Source organism: Vidua macroura, chromosome 25 (genome assembly GCF_024509145.1).
Source record: "Vidua macroura isolate BioBank_ID:100142 chromosome 25, ASM2450914v1, whole genome shotgun sequence".
In the NCBI taxonomy this organism is placed as follows: Eukaryota; Metazoa; Chordata; class Aves; order Passeriformes; family Viduidae; genus Vidua; species Vidua macroura.
In genome coordinates this window covers 3,775,964-3,793,549 of record NC_071595.1, presented here as the reverse complement: position 1 = coordinate 3,793,549, position 17,586 = coordinate 3,775,964, and the positions used below count along the sequence as shown (strand labels likewise).

General features: G+C 56.1%; 1 protein-coding gene across 3 annotated transcripts; it reads left to right on the top strand.

The window, feature by feature from the left end:
* ASAP3 (ArfGAP with SH3 domain, ankyrin repeat and PH domain 3) lies at positions 1–17,382 on the top strand. Of its 3 annotated transcripts, XM_053998897.1 has the most exons (26): positions 1–207; positions 3,837–3,909; positions 4,494–4,639; positions 6,116–6,190; positions 6,475–6,524; positions 6,786–6,912; positions 8,919–9,004; positions 9,780–9,855; positions 9,984–10,070; positions 10,335–10,444; positions 10,678–10,747; positions 11,309–11,396; positions 11,924–11,972; positions 12,061–12,248; positions 12,363–12,496; positions 12,890–12,984; positions 13,246–13,426; positions 13,759–13,844; positions 13,952–14,067; positions 14,157–14,224; positions 14,385–14,492; positions 14,627–14,870; positions 14,958–15,231; positions 15,718–15,862; positions 16,010–16,132; positions 16,405–17,382. In XM_053998897.1, the coding sequence occupies exons 1-26, from the start codon at positions 85–87 to the stop codon at positions 16,477–16,479; spliced, it is 2,997 nt and encodes a 998-aa protein (XP_053854872.1). In that variant the 5' UTR covers positions 1–84; the 3' UTR covers positions 16,480–17,382. The 3 variants fall into 3 exon arrangements, with proteins under 3 accessions (XP_053854872.1, XP_053854873.1, XP_053854874.1); XM_053998898.1 differs by lacking the exons at positions 15,718–15,862; positions 16,405–17,382 and having other exon boundaries at positions 16,010–16,120; XM_053998899.1 differs by lacking the exons at positions 14,627–14,870; positions 14,958–15,231; positions 15,718–15,862.
* Positions 17,383–17,586: the final 204 nt, after the last annotated feature.

The window sequence follows — 17,586 nt, the reverse complement described above, 5'->3', positions numbered from 1 at the left end:
TGAGCCGGCACCCTGGGGCTCCGCAGGGGAAGCGCTCCCCGCCCCCCCCCGCTTCCCCTGCCGCCGCCCGGTGCCCCCCGCACCATGCCCGAGCAGCTCAGCGTGGCCGACTTCTTGGCCGTTGCCAGCGAAGACCTCAGTTCCCCGGCCGCCGCCTTTGCCTCCAAGATGCAGAAGTGCCGGGGGGCCGTGGGGGCTCTGGAGGAGGTGAGCGAGGCCGAGGCGTATGGTCGGGGGGTCGGACTGCGCTTCCCACCCGGGAACATTCCCCGCATCCCTCCTGGGAACACCTCCTCACCAATAGGTGCTAGTCCCTTGATGCTTGCGCCTCCCTTGGACTTCTGGTTTTTAGGGCCCACCCTTTCACCCCGAGGCTGCGCTGGTCATCCTAAACGGGTGGTTTGGGACCCTTGGATGGGGGGGCCGTTTGGATCTTCCGATCAGCCCTAGTGTACATTTATGGAGGGCTAAGCCTGTAGAAATGAGCAAAGCTCCAAGTGCACCCACCGGGACCAGCACACCATCCCTCTCCCGGGGACCTGGACATGCCCCCCGAGAATCAGCCCCACATTTCTATCCACTGTCGAGCTCCTGTGGTGGAGCCAGGCCCGATGGGATGTGGTGTCGCTGGGGGGTCTCCTCCTTGATGAAATCCAGGGGAGTATTTTCAATCTTCCCCCAAAATCACCGGCAGCTTTTTTGGGAAGGGTGGAGGTGGTGGGGAGCCTTCATCCTCCTTCTCCCGGCTGGAATAAAGGCAGTTTCCAGCTGGTCCTGTGCCTTTTACCAACTCCTCTTAGCTAAGGAATGACTTTGAAGGAGAGCCAGGGCTGGCAGGGAGTGGGGGGCCCCCGGTGCCAGGCTGCAGGGATACCTGGGGGCAGTGGGATGGGTGTCCCAGTCCTGGCAGTCTGGGAACACACCATGTAGCATCCTGGTCCCCATCAGCACATGCTGGTCACTGTCATGGATCCTCTTCCCATGGGGAAAGGGGAGGCAGCTCTAGCTGGGAGGGAGCAGCAGGAATTTTGTTTGGCTGCTTGGAGAGGCTGTGGTTAAGGGATGCAAGGATGGGGAGAGATGCGTCCCTTGGGAATGTGCCATGGAGGGCACAGGGCTGAACCCTCCATGCCACTGGAGGCTCTGGGGAGGAGGCCAAACTGCTGCTGGACCTTTGGCATCCCCCTGGTCCCAGCACGAGGGGAGGAGGGAAATCTGAGCAAACCAGCACCATGCTATCTTTGGAGCCCCAAAATGGCGATAGCATGAGGCAAGGGGGATAATCAGTGGTGGATTTGGGGATCACTGGGAGAGAGACGCTCTGTGACCAAACTGAGCCATAGTCTTTCCTGTCACCACCCCAAATACTGGCTGGTGGCTTGGTGAGCAGGAGGGAGCGAAGGATGCTGGTCTACCTCCAGTGACTGCTGGGTGGGAAGGGATGGCTATGTCCCACCAGGACCCTGGGACAGAGCGTTGTGACATGCACCCAAGACAGGAGCAGTCTCAAATCGGGGGCAGGAGCGAGCAGGAAGAGGACTGGAGATTGCTGCTCAACATTAAGGAGACATCCTGATGTTGTCCGGAGCTACTTTGTGCCTCAGTTTACCTCCTGAGATTAAGAAGGGCTCTCCCCTCCCAGGCATTTGTGGGACTTCAGGATTCTTGGGGCTGCTGTGGAGACAGAACCTGAGGTCTCTGGAGTAGACTTGGAAGGTTGAATCCAGCCCTTGGTGGTTGGTGCTGGGTGCTGTGTGCACATCAGAGGGGACTGGGCACCTCTGGGCAGGGTGACATGGTAGGGTGATGTGGCAGAGGCTGCTGGCAGATGAGCTCCCAGCTCACCCTGTCCCCCAGGGCAGTGCCACATATTGCTCCTGGCCTGGCAGCTTGGCACCCTGGCTCTGGCACCTGTGGCGGCTCCCTCGCTGGGTAGCACGAGCCGGCAGCAGTGGGGGAGGTAGAAGAATGGCCTCCATTGAGCATCCTGCCTGAGGTCCCCAGGCTGCGAGCCCAGCTAGCTGTGGTGCAGGTGCGCATTCATCCCTTCCTCCATCCCATGGGGAATTCTTCCTGCTGACGTCCCTGTTGTGCCAATGTCCTCAGCTGCCCCCTGACCAGAAGCCCTTGAGCTGGGCCTGGGGGATGATGGGTGCCATCGGGGGCTCCAGACATCTCTGCCCCTTCACGTCTGAGCACCAAGGACCATGTTCCCGGCAGCCAGCCTGGTACATCAGGGATGCCAGTGCTGCCCGCAGATGCCAGCAGCACTGTACAGTGATTCCCTCTGTGTTTACCACCCAGATACTTGTCTCTGCTTGCCCTATGCCCACTGGTAGACTCACGGACCCCTTCCTGAAAGCCCTTGTGTCCTTCCCTGGATCATTCCTGCTCTGCACCAGCCCTGCATTCGGCATCCTACAGCTATGAGCTGGCACCAGCATGAGCTGCTCCATCCTGGACACTTGAAGGAGCATCTTCCCACACTTGCCCAGTGATGCTTCCAAAGCATCTCATGCTACTTCAGTTTCCCCTTCCTAAGACTTTGCCAGGTTTGCAAGCCTGGAGCATCCAGGCATCCAGCCCTGGATTCCCCCAGAGGCAAGGAATATCTCTGCTCTGGAGAGTTTGGTGCACCTGGATGTGACACAGAGAAGGACCATGAGGGGCTTTGGTACACCCCAACATTCTCCCCACTGTAGATGCATTGCAAGACTCCCCTGAGCAGGGGGTTTGGCCCCCACCTCAGCCCCAGTCCGCTCCAAGCCAATTCATCCTGGCAGCATCCCATCTGATGAAGAGAATAGTGCTGAAGCTAGACTGACCCTGCTGTCAGGAAATCAGCCTTGACATCAGCCCAAAAACCTTCTACAGAGCTCAAGCAGAGAGGGAGCCTCTTTATTGTAATTCCTCCTGAGGTTTCATCCCTGCCCTTTCTGCCGTTCACGCCCTCTAAATATTTCCAGCCTGTTATCATGGCTCTGGTACCTGCAGCCAAGCCGCCCTTAACCCTTTCCTGATGCTGGGGCCAGTGTGTGCTCGGATGCTTGTGCTGACAGCACCACAACCCCTTGCTCTTGGGTTGAGTGGGGTGAGTTTGTCATAGTGCTTGGGTGGAGTTGAATTTGTTGTGGTACTCAGGGGGCAAATCAGGGCTATACAGGTAGGAAGAGATGGGGGGATGGGGAGAGCTCCAAAACAGAGCAGGATCTGAGCAATGGGGCTGCAGGGAGACTCATGGTGCTGGGAACCATGGGGGAAGACCATGCATGAGCTGGGGGAGTTTGGAAAGCCACATTGCTCATTGTGGTTTAGCACACAACTGGCACAAGGGTTTATGGGATTTAGGTCCCCATCAGCAGGACGTGGGTCCTGTCTTTGGCTCTGTGGGGAGCTGGGCACCCTCACACATCTCGCCTGGTTCTGAGCTGTGGGGATGGGCTGATGTGCTACATGATGCTTCAACTCCTCCTTGGTTGAAACAGTCCCTGCAAGAGCTAGCGAGGCATTTTTCATGCTTAATAGAAGCTGCTGAGATCCAAAGAACCTCTTACCTCTCCTACTGTCTTGCTCAAACCCTCCTCTCTGGGGCCAGCCAAAGCCCTGCCTGGCAGCAAAGCTATTGGGACCACAGCCCTGGCAGGGGACCCGCTGGACGCTGTGGTTCCAGCATCCCCAGGATGCCTCCAGCTCCTTTCCCAGCCCTGGGAGCTTGGATCCCACCCCACACATCTGCACAGTGGAGTTGCAGCCTTTCCAAGGGCCAGCTGGGCTGGGGGAGTGGCAGCCATGCTTGGCTAATGAGCTCCATTTGTTTTCTCTCTTTACTGTTGCAGAGCCTGGATGGGGACCAAGCTGTGCTCCAGAGGATCAGGAAATATGTGAAAGCCATTCACATCTCCGGGCTCAGTGAGTTGGACTTTGGGAGATGATGGGCATCCCCAGAGCATGGGGCTGGGGGTGTGTGATAGTCCCGTTGGTGTGTGATAGTCCCATCCTCCACCGATAATGGTCACACCAGGCAGCCGTGGGTGCTGGTGAGCCTGGGGGTATTTACTGCTTGGATGCTACCAGCCAGCCAGTCTGGAAACATGCTAAGGTGCCAAAAATTGTCTTAAAATGATATACAGAGGGAAATGGAGAGCCTTAGGAAGCTTGTTTTGGATATTCCAGTGCTGTTGTGCAGCAAGATTGGTCCAGCTTTGCTACAGAGGTAGGTAGCAAACCCAAAAAAAGTACATAGGGAGGTAGATGCTAGCTGCTGGTGGAACCTCATGATGCGACCTGATAATGTGCTTAGATGCCAAAAACTGTCTGAAATATATATAAAAAGGAAAAATGAGAACTGTAGGGAAGTTGTTTTGGGGCACTGCTGCTGTCCTGCTTCAGGATCAGCCCAGCTCTGTTACAAAGGGATGCAGACATGGTGTGACCGTGATGTATCGGAGGCTGTAAGGTCACCCCGTGTCCCTCTTTGGTGTCTCTCCATACAGCCCATGTGGAGAATGAGGAACAGTACAGTGAGGCCCTGGAGAACTTTGGCAGCAACCACCTCTCCCAGAACAACCATGAGCTCTCTACCGGCTTCCTCAACCTGGCCGTCTTCACCCGCGAGGTCACTGCACTCTTCAAGAACCTGGTAAGCTGTCCCAAAAACACTTGGGATTTGGAATCCCCCACCAACCAGTGCAGCTCCCTTCCTTTCAGTTTAGCTGCCCTCCACCACATGCAGCAATCCCTACGTCCCACCCTGGGCTCAGGAACACATTCCCAGTGCTCTCAGACCATCTGATACCCCCGTTACTGGATTTATAGCTCACTCCCAGCTCCCTGGGGCTGTTGACACTGGGATCTGATGGGAAGCTGGGGCTGCTATTTTCATTTTTCCCTTTTTTCTTGTTTTCTGTTTTTTTCTCACATCAATTGCATCTCTGATCTTGCTTGCCAAGAGTAAATCAAAGCCACGCTGGGCTGCACAGTGGGGCCATAGGGAGCAGGCAGAGGCGGCTATGAGCCGAGCCAGGAATGGCTCAGATGGAAAACTCAGGTCCTGAATGGAGCTGGGTTCATGCATGCCCAGCAGCAAATCCCTGGGGGGTCCCATGTGGCTCCCTCCCTGTTCACTTTCAAATCCCCTTCTCCAAAGGGTGTTTTTGGCCCCTGGCTCTGCTTAAGGAGGAAATTGATTTCTGCTGCCCTTCCCCCAGCAAGAATTTCAGATTTTTGGCGTCTTCCTCTCCCAGTTACCCCAATCTGGGCCTCCCTGCTCCTCCTCTTCCCCATCCTGGCTGTCATAGCCTGCTGGACTCCCATGCTCCAGTTGGGCTCTGCAGAACTGTCCTGATGGAGGAGTTGGACCAGTTCTGAGGGTCCCCACCTCCTGCCCCACATGCTGCTGAGTGAGTCCTGTGCCAAAACCAGATCCAAAAAGCTGTTTCCCCTCCTAGAGTGTCTGTGGAGCTCCCCCATTACCCCTGGTTTGGGGGTGGTCCTGTGCCATAGGGCTGGGTTTCTCCCCAGGTGCTGCAGAGGACCAAAACCCTTTAAAAGGGTGCACTGGGGAAGTCCCATGTGGGTGCTGGAGCTGCTCTCACAGCTCTAAAATGGGATGCTGCTCCGTGGGCTGCATGGAGGGATGCCAGGACAGCAGTGGGCTCCTGTGTCCCCACCACAGACCCCTGGGCAGCACTGGTAGGGATAGTGGTGGCTGCATTGCTATCCCTAGATCCCAGCAAAGGGAGACATTTTAGGAAGCCTCTTTGACATGGGTGAGCTCTTTGTATCACGGGACCATGGAGGGGCTGGTCGTGTTGCTGGGGACAGGAATGGAGACAGGGATGAGGTGTCAATGGGGGAAGACAGCTTTGTTTTTGGCACTGTGGCACTGGTGTGGTTTGTGGGAAGGGCCACATTTGTCAGACATCTTGCAGCCAGTTCCAACAAGCCCCAGCATGCCCTCTGCCAGGATCCTGGATTCAGCCGCCCTTCCAGCCTCTTTAACCCTTCTTGGGGCAGTGATGGAGTTGGGGGGAGGTCCCTGGCACCGAGAACGACCTGGGGCTCCAGCTCCCTGGCTTCCCTCACCATGGGGTGACCCTATCTCTACCTTCTGCAGGTGCAGAACCTGAATAATATCGTGTCCTTCCCCCTGGACAGCCTGTTGAAGGGGCAGCTGAAGGATGGCCGCCTGGTAAGTCCTGTCCCTAGGGTCACTCATTTGGCGAGATTCTGCAGCGAGATCTCTGGTATGGATTCAGCTCATGCCTGTGTCCAGGAGAAGGAAGGAGCTAGCACCAGGGCCTGTAAGGAAGCAGTGAGGATTGGGAGTGGCAGAAGTGAGGGCTGAAGACCTGGTAGGGACACCTGTCACCCTCAAGGGGTGCAGCAATGCAGAGCAAAGCTCTTGGCCCCTTTAGTGCCACCGGCTCTTTTGCTTTCCCTGACAGTTGCCACCCCCTTTTTCCTTTGCCACAGGATTCCAAGAAGCAGATTGAAAAGGCCTGGAAGGATTATGAGACCAAAGTGTAAGTAACATGCTGCCTCTGGCAAAATCTGCCTAATCCCACTCTGCACAAAGGTGTTTTGTCCCTGGGCTGGAGCCAGGCACCGATGGTGCCAGTTTGTCATGAGGAGGGTGCTGGTCCAACTTTTCCCAAAGGGGAAAGGGAGAGGGGCTGGAGAGGGCCTGGAGATGTTTCTCCTGATCCTGTCCCCCCTGTAGCCTCCCACATGGGACACCCCTCAGAACAGGGATGTCCCCAACCCACCTCCATCCCATTCCACAGGGTAAAGATGGAGAAGGAGAAGGAACGAGCCCGCTTGGCTGGGGTCATCCAGGCCGAGCCAGCAGCAGCAGAGATGGCCGAGGACATGCAGAAGGAGCGGCAGCTCTTGCAGCTCCACATGTGTGAGGTGGGGGCTGTGCCGAGGGGACTGGGGACTTTCCCCCCCAGGAGCAGAGTTACAGGGGGCACGGGGGACCGCTCTGCTAGAGGCTGTGCAGGAACATCGGAGCCTGTCCTGGTATCCGACACGAAAGCAGCCCCACCTGTGTGCTGTGAGGGACCCTTGTCTGTCCCCATCCCCCTGTGCCCCTGCATGATCCCAGCTTATCTCCATCCCATCCCATCCCGTCCTGTCCCCCTATTGAGGTCCCTGTGAGATGCAGCTCCAAATGGCACCCATGGTGCCCCACAAGGGTAGCCTGGGGGTTCCTTCCATGTCCCCCTAGCCCCACTCCTACCCTTCCTTGGGTGGCATTTGGGTAAAAAGTGAGCTTTTTGGCTAACAGCCGTGAGGTTGGCTTTGTGGTTTTCGCCTATCCTCAAAACTGCTCCTGGCTTTGACGAAGGGGGTCACAAGACACCCTAGATCCTTGGCAATTCTGGGTCCTTGCAGTCCATGCTCAAGAGGTCAGATGGGAATAAGTGAAGGAGACTCAATTTCAAAGCCCTGCAGCAAGGAGGAACCCAGGTGTCCTGGCTCCAGACACTCAGCAGCCCCATAAACTTTGAGGGTGGCAGAACAGGGAACAAGTCTGCAATGGGTTGTCCCAGAGGTCTCCCATGTTCCTGAAGGCCGAATCCTGGTGCTGCCCCATTCCTGTCCAGCAAAGAACAGGGGTTGTGGGTAGGAGGCTGTGCCTGCCTTGGAGCTGGGACCCAGCCAGATGAGTCACTCCCTTGAATAGCTCCACTGTGGGATAAATAACAGCAGATGGAGAGGTGGGAGCTGGAGCAGGGCATGTACACCCGTGTTTCTGCATGCATGAGAGCTGCTGTTAGCCCTGGGAATGGGCGGGCAGTTCTTCTGGGGGGTGGGGGCCATATGATACACATAGGTTTATTGCAAAGTGAGTTTTGCTACTTCCAGGGTCCTGTTTCACCCCATGGGATGGGGAGACATGGGTTGTGTCTCCCCATCGTGGGCCATCTCACACCCTAAGGGCTGTAGGAGCAGTTGGACATGAGCCCAGGGCTGCTGGGAGCATCCCTGTGTTCATGGGTCCCAGCCAGCGCTGCCAGGGATGCTGTGCTGCCAGCGCCACTGTGGGATGTGGGTGGCAGGGCAGGGACATCCCATGGGAGCTGGGCACATGTGGCCTTTTCTAGGAGGGATGTGCTTCCTGGCATTGACTTGGCATCTCCAGCTGTCACAGAACACTTTAACAACCGTCCCCAGTCCAGTGACCCCTCAGGGTGCCTGGGGCATGGTGAGGCTCCATTCCAGGAGCTCTATCTCACCCTGGAAATCCCCCAGAACTCAGGGCTGCCTCCCCCTCCCCTCGCTCCCCACTCAAAACCATTCCAGCAGCTGGAGAGGAGCTTGCAGGGGGAAAATCTCTTCCCCTCCTTATTTTGCTTAGGGTGAGCGAGACTCTGTGTCTTTCCTTCCCTGCCTGCAGCTGATGGATGGGTTTGATGCATAAAGCTGAAATTCCCCATCCCATGGGGCACCTCAGCAGACCTCCAGTGCTGGTGTGCTGCAGGTGCTTGCTTCTTGGAATCTGATTTTTTGGGAATAAAAGAGCCATATCTTAAAAAACATTTGGCCTTTTTTGTTGTGGGTTTTTGTTTTCCTTCACAGGCTGCCTTGAGTTTCGGTTATTTATTAACTCCAGAAGTAATGAGCAGTGGGAGAAGCATACTTGGCTGGAAAGCCTGGAGGCCTGCCTCAGTCCTTGAACTTTCCATGTCTTGGAGGACTTCCAGAGCCAGGTTTTTTGAGGGTGGTCCCCGTCGAGCTGCCTTCAAATCCAACATCATGACTTGACTTCTTGAAACCCAGCCAGTGTTTTAACCTTCCTCCCTGTGCTGGGAAGGGAATCAAGGGCTAGGCAGACTCTTAGTCTTTCCTCTGGGATATTTTCAGCTGGTCCTTGTCTCTGTCACCTAACCAGGTGTCTTCTCCCCCTCCAGTACCTGCTAAAAGCCAGAGAGTCTCAGATGAAGCAGGGACCAGATTTCCTGCAGAGCCTCATCAAGTTTTTCCACGCTCAGCACAAGTAGGTGCCACCTGGGTCAAGATGGTTCATCCCTGGGACTGGTTGTCACCCTTGGGTGGTCCCACAAGGGTCCGGGGTCTTCTACTCTCATCCCAGACCCATAAAGCTGTTGGTGGAGATACTGGGCAGAGCCCATCACTTTTCAGTTTTCTCTGGGGAGTTGAAATGTGCTTTGTTGTCTTGAGGAACTGTAAACGTGTCTATGGGGCAGTGGGAGGGGCATTGGCTTGAGATATATCTGATTATTTGGTTTCTGGATAGATTTCCAGGGATGAGCTCAGCTGAGCAGCTCTGGCATTAGCCATTGGGCTTGTAACGAGGGTGTTTGGAGTGAGGATCAGCACCCCATTTGCTCTGTGAGGCTGGAATAGCAGTGCATGGGAGTCATCATCTCCTCCAGCTCTCAAGTGGGGAAACTGAGGCAGGTTGAGACAGTCACTGTGGTTAAAAGCATGTCTTTGACTGGGACTGTGACCCAGGGACCCCCCAGAATGTGGCTTTTGTCAGCACTGCTCCCCAGTGAGTTGAGCTGGGATTAAACAAGAGGCCAATCCTGCGTGCCAAACACCCCAGATATTTCGGGTATCCAAATCCCATGGGCTAGGCTTAACCTTTGCTGGGCTCTCTCCAGATCCCTGTAGCCAGGGAGCCACAAAGCAAGTACAGCTTTCCAGGGAGGGGATCGCCATGATCTCCTGCCACATTTTCTCTAAAAACCCTCTTTTTTCCTCCATCTTTCCCATCTGCATCTTAATCACCCTTAATAAACACCCAGTTTCTTCCAAGACGGCTGGAAGGCTGCCCAGAATCTCTACCCCTTCATTGAGAAGCTCGCTGCGTCCCTCCATGCGGTAAGGCCTTCACACTGCCATCCAGTGCCCCTCAGACATGTCCCCCGGGATGTCCCCCCCGTCCCCGTGCCAGCCCCTGAGAACACCTGTGCTCAGCGCAGCAGTGAGGGCAGCTGCTCCCTTTCCAGCTCCGCCAGGCACAGGAGGAGGAGGTGAAGCAGCTCACACAGACCCGTGATTCCCTCCGCAACATCCTGCAGCTGGAGAACAAGGAGGTGAGACCCCCCAGGATGGGCAGGGAAGAGCTGAGAAGGAGCATCGGGAGGGTGCTGGGTACCCTAGGGTTAGTTTGGGAATGGGGAGCAGAAGGGAGAGGGGAGCTGGGTTAGCCTCTCCAGGGACCAGGAGACATTTGGATGCTGGGAGGGCACAGGGCTGTCTGGCATCTTCTGGACACACTGCACCCCATAAGGACAAGGTCACTTGAGGCAGCAGCTGCCTGTGCCTCTCACTTTGCTTTTTAATTGTCTTTTTTTCAGGAAAACTTGAACAGGAAGAACTCTGGCAGTGGCTACAGTATCCACCAGCACCAAGGCAACAAGCAGTATGGGACAGAAAAGTCAGGATTCCTGTACAAGAAGAGTGATGGGTGAGGATGAGTGTTATCTCAGAGAGCTCTTGGCTTCATCCTGATATTGTCAGTGCTCATGGGAGGCCCCAGAGCTGGAATCCAGCTCACAGGACATTTAGTGCTCTATGAGTTAGAGAAAGCATAACCCCATGTCCAGAACTCCCATCAGGCCTCTGCCATGGATGGTTTGGGATGTGGATGTGGATGACTGCAGCTGTGCAATCCTCACTCCTCTTCTTCCTCCTTCTCAGGATCCGCAAAGTGTGGCAGAAGAGGAAGTGCGGTGTGAAGTACGGCTGCCTGACCATCTCCCACAGCACGGTGGGGAGTGTGGGGGCTGCAGCCCTGACCCTTTTTTGTGCATCCTTTGGGGCTTGGTGTCCATTGGATTTCAGGTTTAGTTTTGCCCAAACTGGTCACAAATCTGCCCGGCTCAAAAATCAATGCAGGATGAGACTGGACGATTTAAAGAAAGTCCCCTGTGTCTGACAGGATTCCAGGGGTGGTCCACCATGTCTGACAGGGGTCCTTGGGAGAGGAGGGTGAACTTGGCTGGGGCAGCGATGAGGATGATGAGGGTCCAGACCAGCGCAAAGGGCATGGGGCTAGTTGGGTGGGAAGGGCTGCCACCTGGCGTTGGAAGCTGGAAACTGCAGGAGGGGCAGAGGGATATCTTGGAGCCGTGTTCTCCTGCAAAGGGTTTGTATTCTTCTAAAATGAGTCAGGCAGGGTCTGATTTGCATGGTTATCCCAAGAGAAACCATCTGTGGTGATGGTTGTACCACCACAGTTGCCACTGGAGATGGTGATGCCTATCCCTTGGTGATGCCCATCCCATTTCTTCCTAGTCCTTTAACCCACCTCAGTCCTCTCACCCTGCAGATAAACCGTCCCCCTGTGAAGCTGAACCTCCTCACCTGCCAGGTGCGCCCTCATGCTGAGGAGAAAAAATGCTTTGACCTGGTGACACGTGAGTACCTGTGATGAGGTCCTGTGGCTGGGGTGTGAGGTGTTTGACCTGGAGGTGGAGGCTGTGGTGGGACCTCTCCCTTTTTGGAGTGGGTTTTCCCTCTAAAACACAGTGGCACCCTCTTTGAATGCTTTTAATCTGGCTCTGGGTGTCTTCCTGGCTGTCTTTACAGATGAAGGACCAATCTCTCCAATGATTGCTAGAAAGCTGAGACAAAAGGAGGTGGTGACAGGGCTCAGGTGATGGGAGAGTGATGTGCAGTGATTTAATTTGTAATTAAGCAGCTCCTTTGAAGAGATTTCAGCTGATTCCTGCTGTCCTGGGCATCCCTAGACCATAGAATCCGAGAATGGTTTAGGTTGGAAACAACCTTAAAGACTGTCTTGTTCCAGCCCCGCACCATGGAAAGGGACATCTTCCACTAGACCAGATTGCTCCAAGCCCTGTCCAAGCTTAAACAATTCAAGGGATGTGGCAGACACAGCTTCTCTCCTTTCACCATCTCTTCTCTCTCCCCATCCCTGCAGACAATAGGACATATCACTTCCAAGCGGAGGATGAGCAAGAGTGTGTTGTGTAAGTGCCACAGCTCATCCCTCCTCCTTGATGTGCCGGATCCTGCTCTGCCTTCCCCATCCTCCTCTTCCTTCTCCCTCCTGCCCAGGTGGGTCTCAGTGCTGCAGAACAGCAAGGATGAAGCCCTGAGCAATGCCTTCAAGGGGGATGGCGGCAGTGGTGAAGTGGCAGCAGGCACCGGGGCAGACGGCAGCATGCAGGAGCTCACCAGGCTGGTTATCAGTGAGGTGAAGAACATGCCAGGAAACAAGCAGTGTTGTGACTGCGGTGCCCCAGGTGCGTCAGGGCCTGGGGTGTCCCCCCGCCCTGGGTGTGAGTCAGCTGTCAAGGGGGTCACAGCACCTTTGGGGGCTGGGCGTGGTGCTGAGCCCTGCGCCGCTCCCACTGCAGATCCCACATGGCTCTCTACCAACCTTGGCATCCTGACATGCATCGAGTGCTCCGGTATCCATCGGGAGCTGGGTGTGCATTATTCCCGCATCCAGTCCCTCACTCTGGATGTTCTCAGCACCTCCGAGCTGCTGGTAAGCTGCTCTCTGAGCCCAGAGATCTCCTGGCCCCTGGGAACCACCCTCTGTGTCTCCCAAACCTCCTGTGATGCAAGGTTCATTCCTTCTCCTCCATCCCATCTGTCTCCAGTTTGCTCCAGGGCTTGCAAACTTGCCTCAGTTTCCCCAGCACAGTGGTGTGGGCGAGGGGGGCTCAGCAAAGCTGTTTGCTAAGCAGGGGGCTGCTGGCAGCTCCCTGGGATTTTCTCCCTCCTAAAGCAGATTTCCATTGCCATAAGAGAGCATCATTCTGGCTGCTCTGGGAAAGCCCTGGGTGGATCCGGTGGATTCCTTCTCTCTGGGATGCGATCTGGCTGGAACAGAGTGAGTTCCAGGAGGGCTCATGTCTCTCTGTTCTCCTCTCCCTAGCTGGCTGTTAGCATTGGGAACACTCGTTTCAATGAGATCATGGAGGCCGCGCTACCCACACAGGACTGTCCCAAGCCTGCAGCCAGCAGTGATATGTGAGTCAGGGACTTGGGTGTGCTGGGAAGAAGAGGAGGAGAAGGAAAAGGAGTGCATGGTGTGTGCCCTGTTCTTGTCCCATGCTGCCACTGCCCATCTAAGACAGCCCTGGGATGAGGCATCCTGGTGTCATTGCTGGATTGTGGTGGGGATCTGCTCCTCTTTAGAGGCTTACCCTTGATCCTGAGGCTTCAGGAGGAGGCAGGAGCACAGGGCTCCATAGCTCGTCTCCATGTCCATCCAAGTCCCCCTTCCGGCAGGGCTGCGCGCAAGGAATACATCATGGCTAAGTACATGGAGCGACGCTACGTGCAGAAAAGCAGCCAGGACAACCCCCACGGCCTCTGGGAAGCCATTCAAGCCCGAGACCTCCTGGCCCTGCTCAAGGCCTTTGCTGATGGGCATGACCTGACCAAGCCCCTCGCCAGCCCTGAGGGTCAGGTGAGGCCTGCACCTGACAGGGAATGGATTTTCCGTCTCTGGGTGGCTGTGATCTGGGTTGTCTTGGGCTTTGGGAAGGGATATGCTGATTGTAAGATCAGCATCCTCAGGTCCAGCTTTCTTCTCTCCTACACATAGGAGATGAAGCATTGTTGAGGCCAGCTCTCCTCTCCCTTCCATATCCTGGGAGATGAGCATACATGTGTCCAGCACTCCTTTTCCCTTCTTTCAGGGGGGAAGATAACCATTCTTGGATCCACTACTTCTTTTCACTTTATCCTGAGGAAAGATGAGCATTCTCAGTGTCATCTCTCCCTCCCATCTCTTGGCAGGATGCAGGCGAGCTGCCACTGCACGTGGCTGTGCGCCATGCCGACAGATCATCCCTTCCTTTGGTGGACTTCATCATCCAGAATGGGTGCGTCCCCAAGGGCTCCCAGTGTTCCCTGCCCCTCTCCCTCATGGGAGGAATGTACAGGATGCTTGTGTCAAAGCCTTGACTTTCCTGCTGCTGACCCTGCACAGGGGAACGCTGGACCGGGTAACACAGAATGGGAATACGGCCTTGCACTATGCTGCGCTCTATAACCAGCCCAACTGCCTCAAGCTGCTTCTGAAAGGGAAAGCTACCTTCACCACAGGTATGAGCTTGGGATGGGGGTTTTGGGGTTCTTTGGTGGGAATGGTAAGGCTGCAACTTGGATTTGTCCCCCTTTTGTCCCTTGGGCAGTGAATGCAGCAGGTGAGACAGCTCTGGATGTGGCGAGGAGGCTGAAGTACAGCGAGTGTGAGGAGCTGGTAGGTGGGATGGAGGAATGGGGGAGAAGCTCAGAGTGGGGAGAGAGGACCAAGTGCCTGAGGAGGGCTGGCATGAAGGTGGGGGGCTTCTGGATGTGTCTCTCCAGTGCCGAGACCCCTGTGGGTTGCCCCATCCTGACCTGCCCCATCTCTCTGGCAGCTGGAGCAGGCGCAGGCAGGAAAGCTCTCCCTGCAAATTCATGTGGACTATGAATGGGAGCCCCCATCAGAGTTCCCCTATGACAGTGATGATGAGCTGGAGGAGAAGGTACTGTGGGATGGTGGCAGGTACTGTGGGATGGTGGGGCCTCCACATCTCCAGTGAGGGAGCTGGGGGAGTGCAGACCCTTTTGGGGGGCTGGTGGCAGTGAGACATCCCTGGAGCAGAGTGTGTACCCCCAGGTGAGCCCCCTCCAGCGCTCCTTCAAGGGCACATCGCCACTGGCAGCCAGCCCGCTGCCTGCCTGCCCCCAAACCCGCTGGAGCTGCATGGGGATGGACATCACCAACAAGACCTACGAGAGCATCCTGGTGCCCTTGCGCACTGCACCCCGCTGGGCTCACAGTGAGGAGATCCCCCCGCCACTGCCCCTCAAAAACCCTACGCGAGGCAGCTCTCGCCCCAAACTCAGCCACAGCCCCATCGGTCAGTTGGAGTGGGGGGTCATCATGGTGGGTCTCTGCCTTCCCCCAGAGACCAAGTTTATTGTCCCCATTGCATGTGTTCCCCCAGAGCACCCTGAACTGCCCCGGCAGGCATTGGAGCCCCACTTCTCAGGGCCAGCGGAGGCACTGGCACCACGCAGCTTGCCTTGTGCCAGCAGCACGGGCACCCTGGATGGCACCCCCAGCACCCACAGCCCCACCGAGAGCCAGCGGGCAGTGTACTGGGAAACCCGCTCCGAGACGGACACAAGCAGCAGCCGGCGGGGGCCAGAGCTGAGTCCCCTGCCTGCGCAGCCCCTGCCAGGCAGCATGGTCCCTGACATCCCCCCTGTCAAGTTTGGGTAGGGGCCCTGCTCCAGACTGGGGTTGCACTTGGTTTTGGGGGGTCATTGCACAGTTCTGGTGGGTGAGCTTCAACCTCTGCCACCCCCATGGGCATGGAGAATTGCTATGAAGCAAAGGGGTCCCCACCTTCTTGGATCTCCAAAGAAGCTGATGGTGACCCTGGGATGCAGGAGACAAGGGCAGCTGTGGGGATGCTGGGTTGTCCCTGGAGACAGTGATGCAGATTATCTGGGAGGACACCAAGATCCTCTGCAAGTTATCATATATATTTTTTCTCTCCTTTGAGAAAATGTGGTGGAATGGGCTCATTTGAGGGAGTTTTGGTGCTGGGGACCCGTGTCATCAACATCCAGGGGGCTGTGGGTGAGATCCAGGTCCCATAGGGGAAGCCCTGACCTCCCTGAGACCTCGCAGGATGGAGAACAGGGTGGGGGAAGGCAACAGCAGAGGGAGGGTGACACTGTTCCTGCTGTCACCCACAGCTCAGAGAGCACCCGCTCGTACCGGCGCATTGGTGGCATGGTGGGCAAAATGGGGTCAGCTGGGTCCCCCCAGAGCCTTGGTGGCCCCGAGGACCCTGCTCTCAGCAAGGTGCCCCCTGTGCCCATGCCCAGAAGATTTGCTCCGGTAGGTGCAAATCCTCCTCTTTGCATCCCCAAGCATCCCAGCTTCTCTTATCCTAGGGTGGCAGACGGAATGATCAGGGGGTTGTATCCCTGTTGCCACCTTTTGGATGGCCTCATGGTCTGTCACCCCCTTTTCATCCCATTTCAGGCCAAGGGGAGGCAGAAGCGGGTAAGGGCAGTGGCTGACTGCAAGGGAGACAAGGCACGAGAGCTGACCTTCTCCAAGGGGGAGGTCATCGTGGTGACACGGGAGGAGGATGAGCAGATCTGGGTGAGTCACCATGGCACGGACAGATGCTGGGATCCAAATCTTGGTCCTTTTCTACCTCCAGTTCTCCTCTGAGAACTGTGTTTTTCTGGGGGGCATGGGTGGGGGACTTCTGCCCCATGTATGTATGGAGGAGGGCTGGGAGGGCTCCACTGATGTGTCACCACAGCTTTGCCTCTCTAAATCCCTGTTGGAATTGAGCAGGGAAGAAGTTCTGGGGCTGATATCTCAAGATAAGACTTGCACTCCCCTGAACCCTCTTTCTGCACCCCTAGGTTGGCTTCATCGAGGGCGATGGCTCCCGCACCGGAGTCTTCCCTGCCAGCTTTGTCCACCTCTTGCAAGACTGACCATGTGGGGGTGGCTTATTTGTCACTGTCCTATTGACAGGGAGTAGAGCCAGCTCCCTGCTGGGGGCTTGGTAGAGCCAGGCCACAAGGGACATGTGCCCAGGATCCTGGTGTGAGACCACTGCTCTCCAAGGGGACCCAGAGATCCCCTGCATTGGGAAAACCATCCATGGATGGCAGCAGTGGGGAGCTGAGGAGCAGAGGAGGGACATGCTCACTGCACTGGTGGGCCAAGGTTTCTGTGCCAGCCCCTGCTCCCACTGCTCTTCTGTCCTTCCCGTGGGCTCTGCCCATCCCTTGGGTTTTCTTCTTCCTTCTCTGCAAGGAATTGGGGATGGCGGAGCTGTATTTGGTATCCCCCGCCCTCTGCCAGATAGTCATGAAGTCTCCTCCTCATTCTGGGGGCAGCCATGGACCACCACCCTCCTTCTGTACCCCAACTGTGAAGCCTTTGGGATGGGCAAGAAGTAGGAGAGGGTTTTTTTTTGTGTCCATCTCCCACCCCAGGTTCTGGGAGGTGCCTGGACTGGTGGAGTTCAGGGATGCTCCAAAGCCTCTCCAGAACTGGTAGCGAAATGCCATTCCTTGATTTGGAGGGCGAGGGATGTCTCAAGTGGGTACCACAGAGCCCCTGCCCCATGTCCCTCATTTGGGGTGGGTGCTGGATCACTGCCCCTTCCCTGGGGGGGGCTCTCAGAGGGGGTTTTGCAGCTTTTTCTAGGACCAGCATACCCCTGTACCAGTGTCCCTTGGTGTGGGACACTGGTACATGTGTATGGAGCCACCTGCCTCCATACTCCCTCATTTTACCCTTCTCATTTCTGTGTCAAATGCTTAATCTCAAAAAAGTATTTTTTAAATTGTTTTCTGTCTGATTTCTAATAAACCATCATTTTTAAAGCACCTGGGAGTGTGTTGAGGGGTACAATCCTTGCCCTGGCTGTAACATAGTGATGCTGCTATGTCCCCAAGGCTCCCAGTCACTGGCATCTGTGATCACCCTTGGGGGCAGCCATGTAGGGCTGGGCTGGGACATGGATCCAGAGCAGGATGCTCATCCTACAGCCACCCCATGTGAGTGCTGGAGCAGGGTCAAGCAAGGATGGC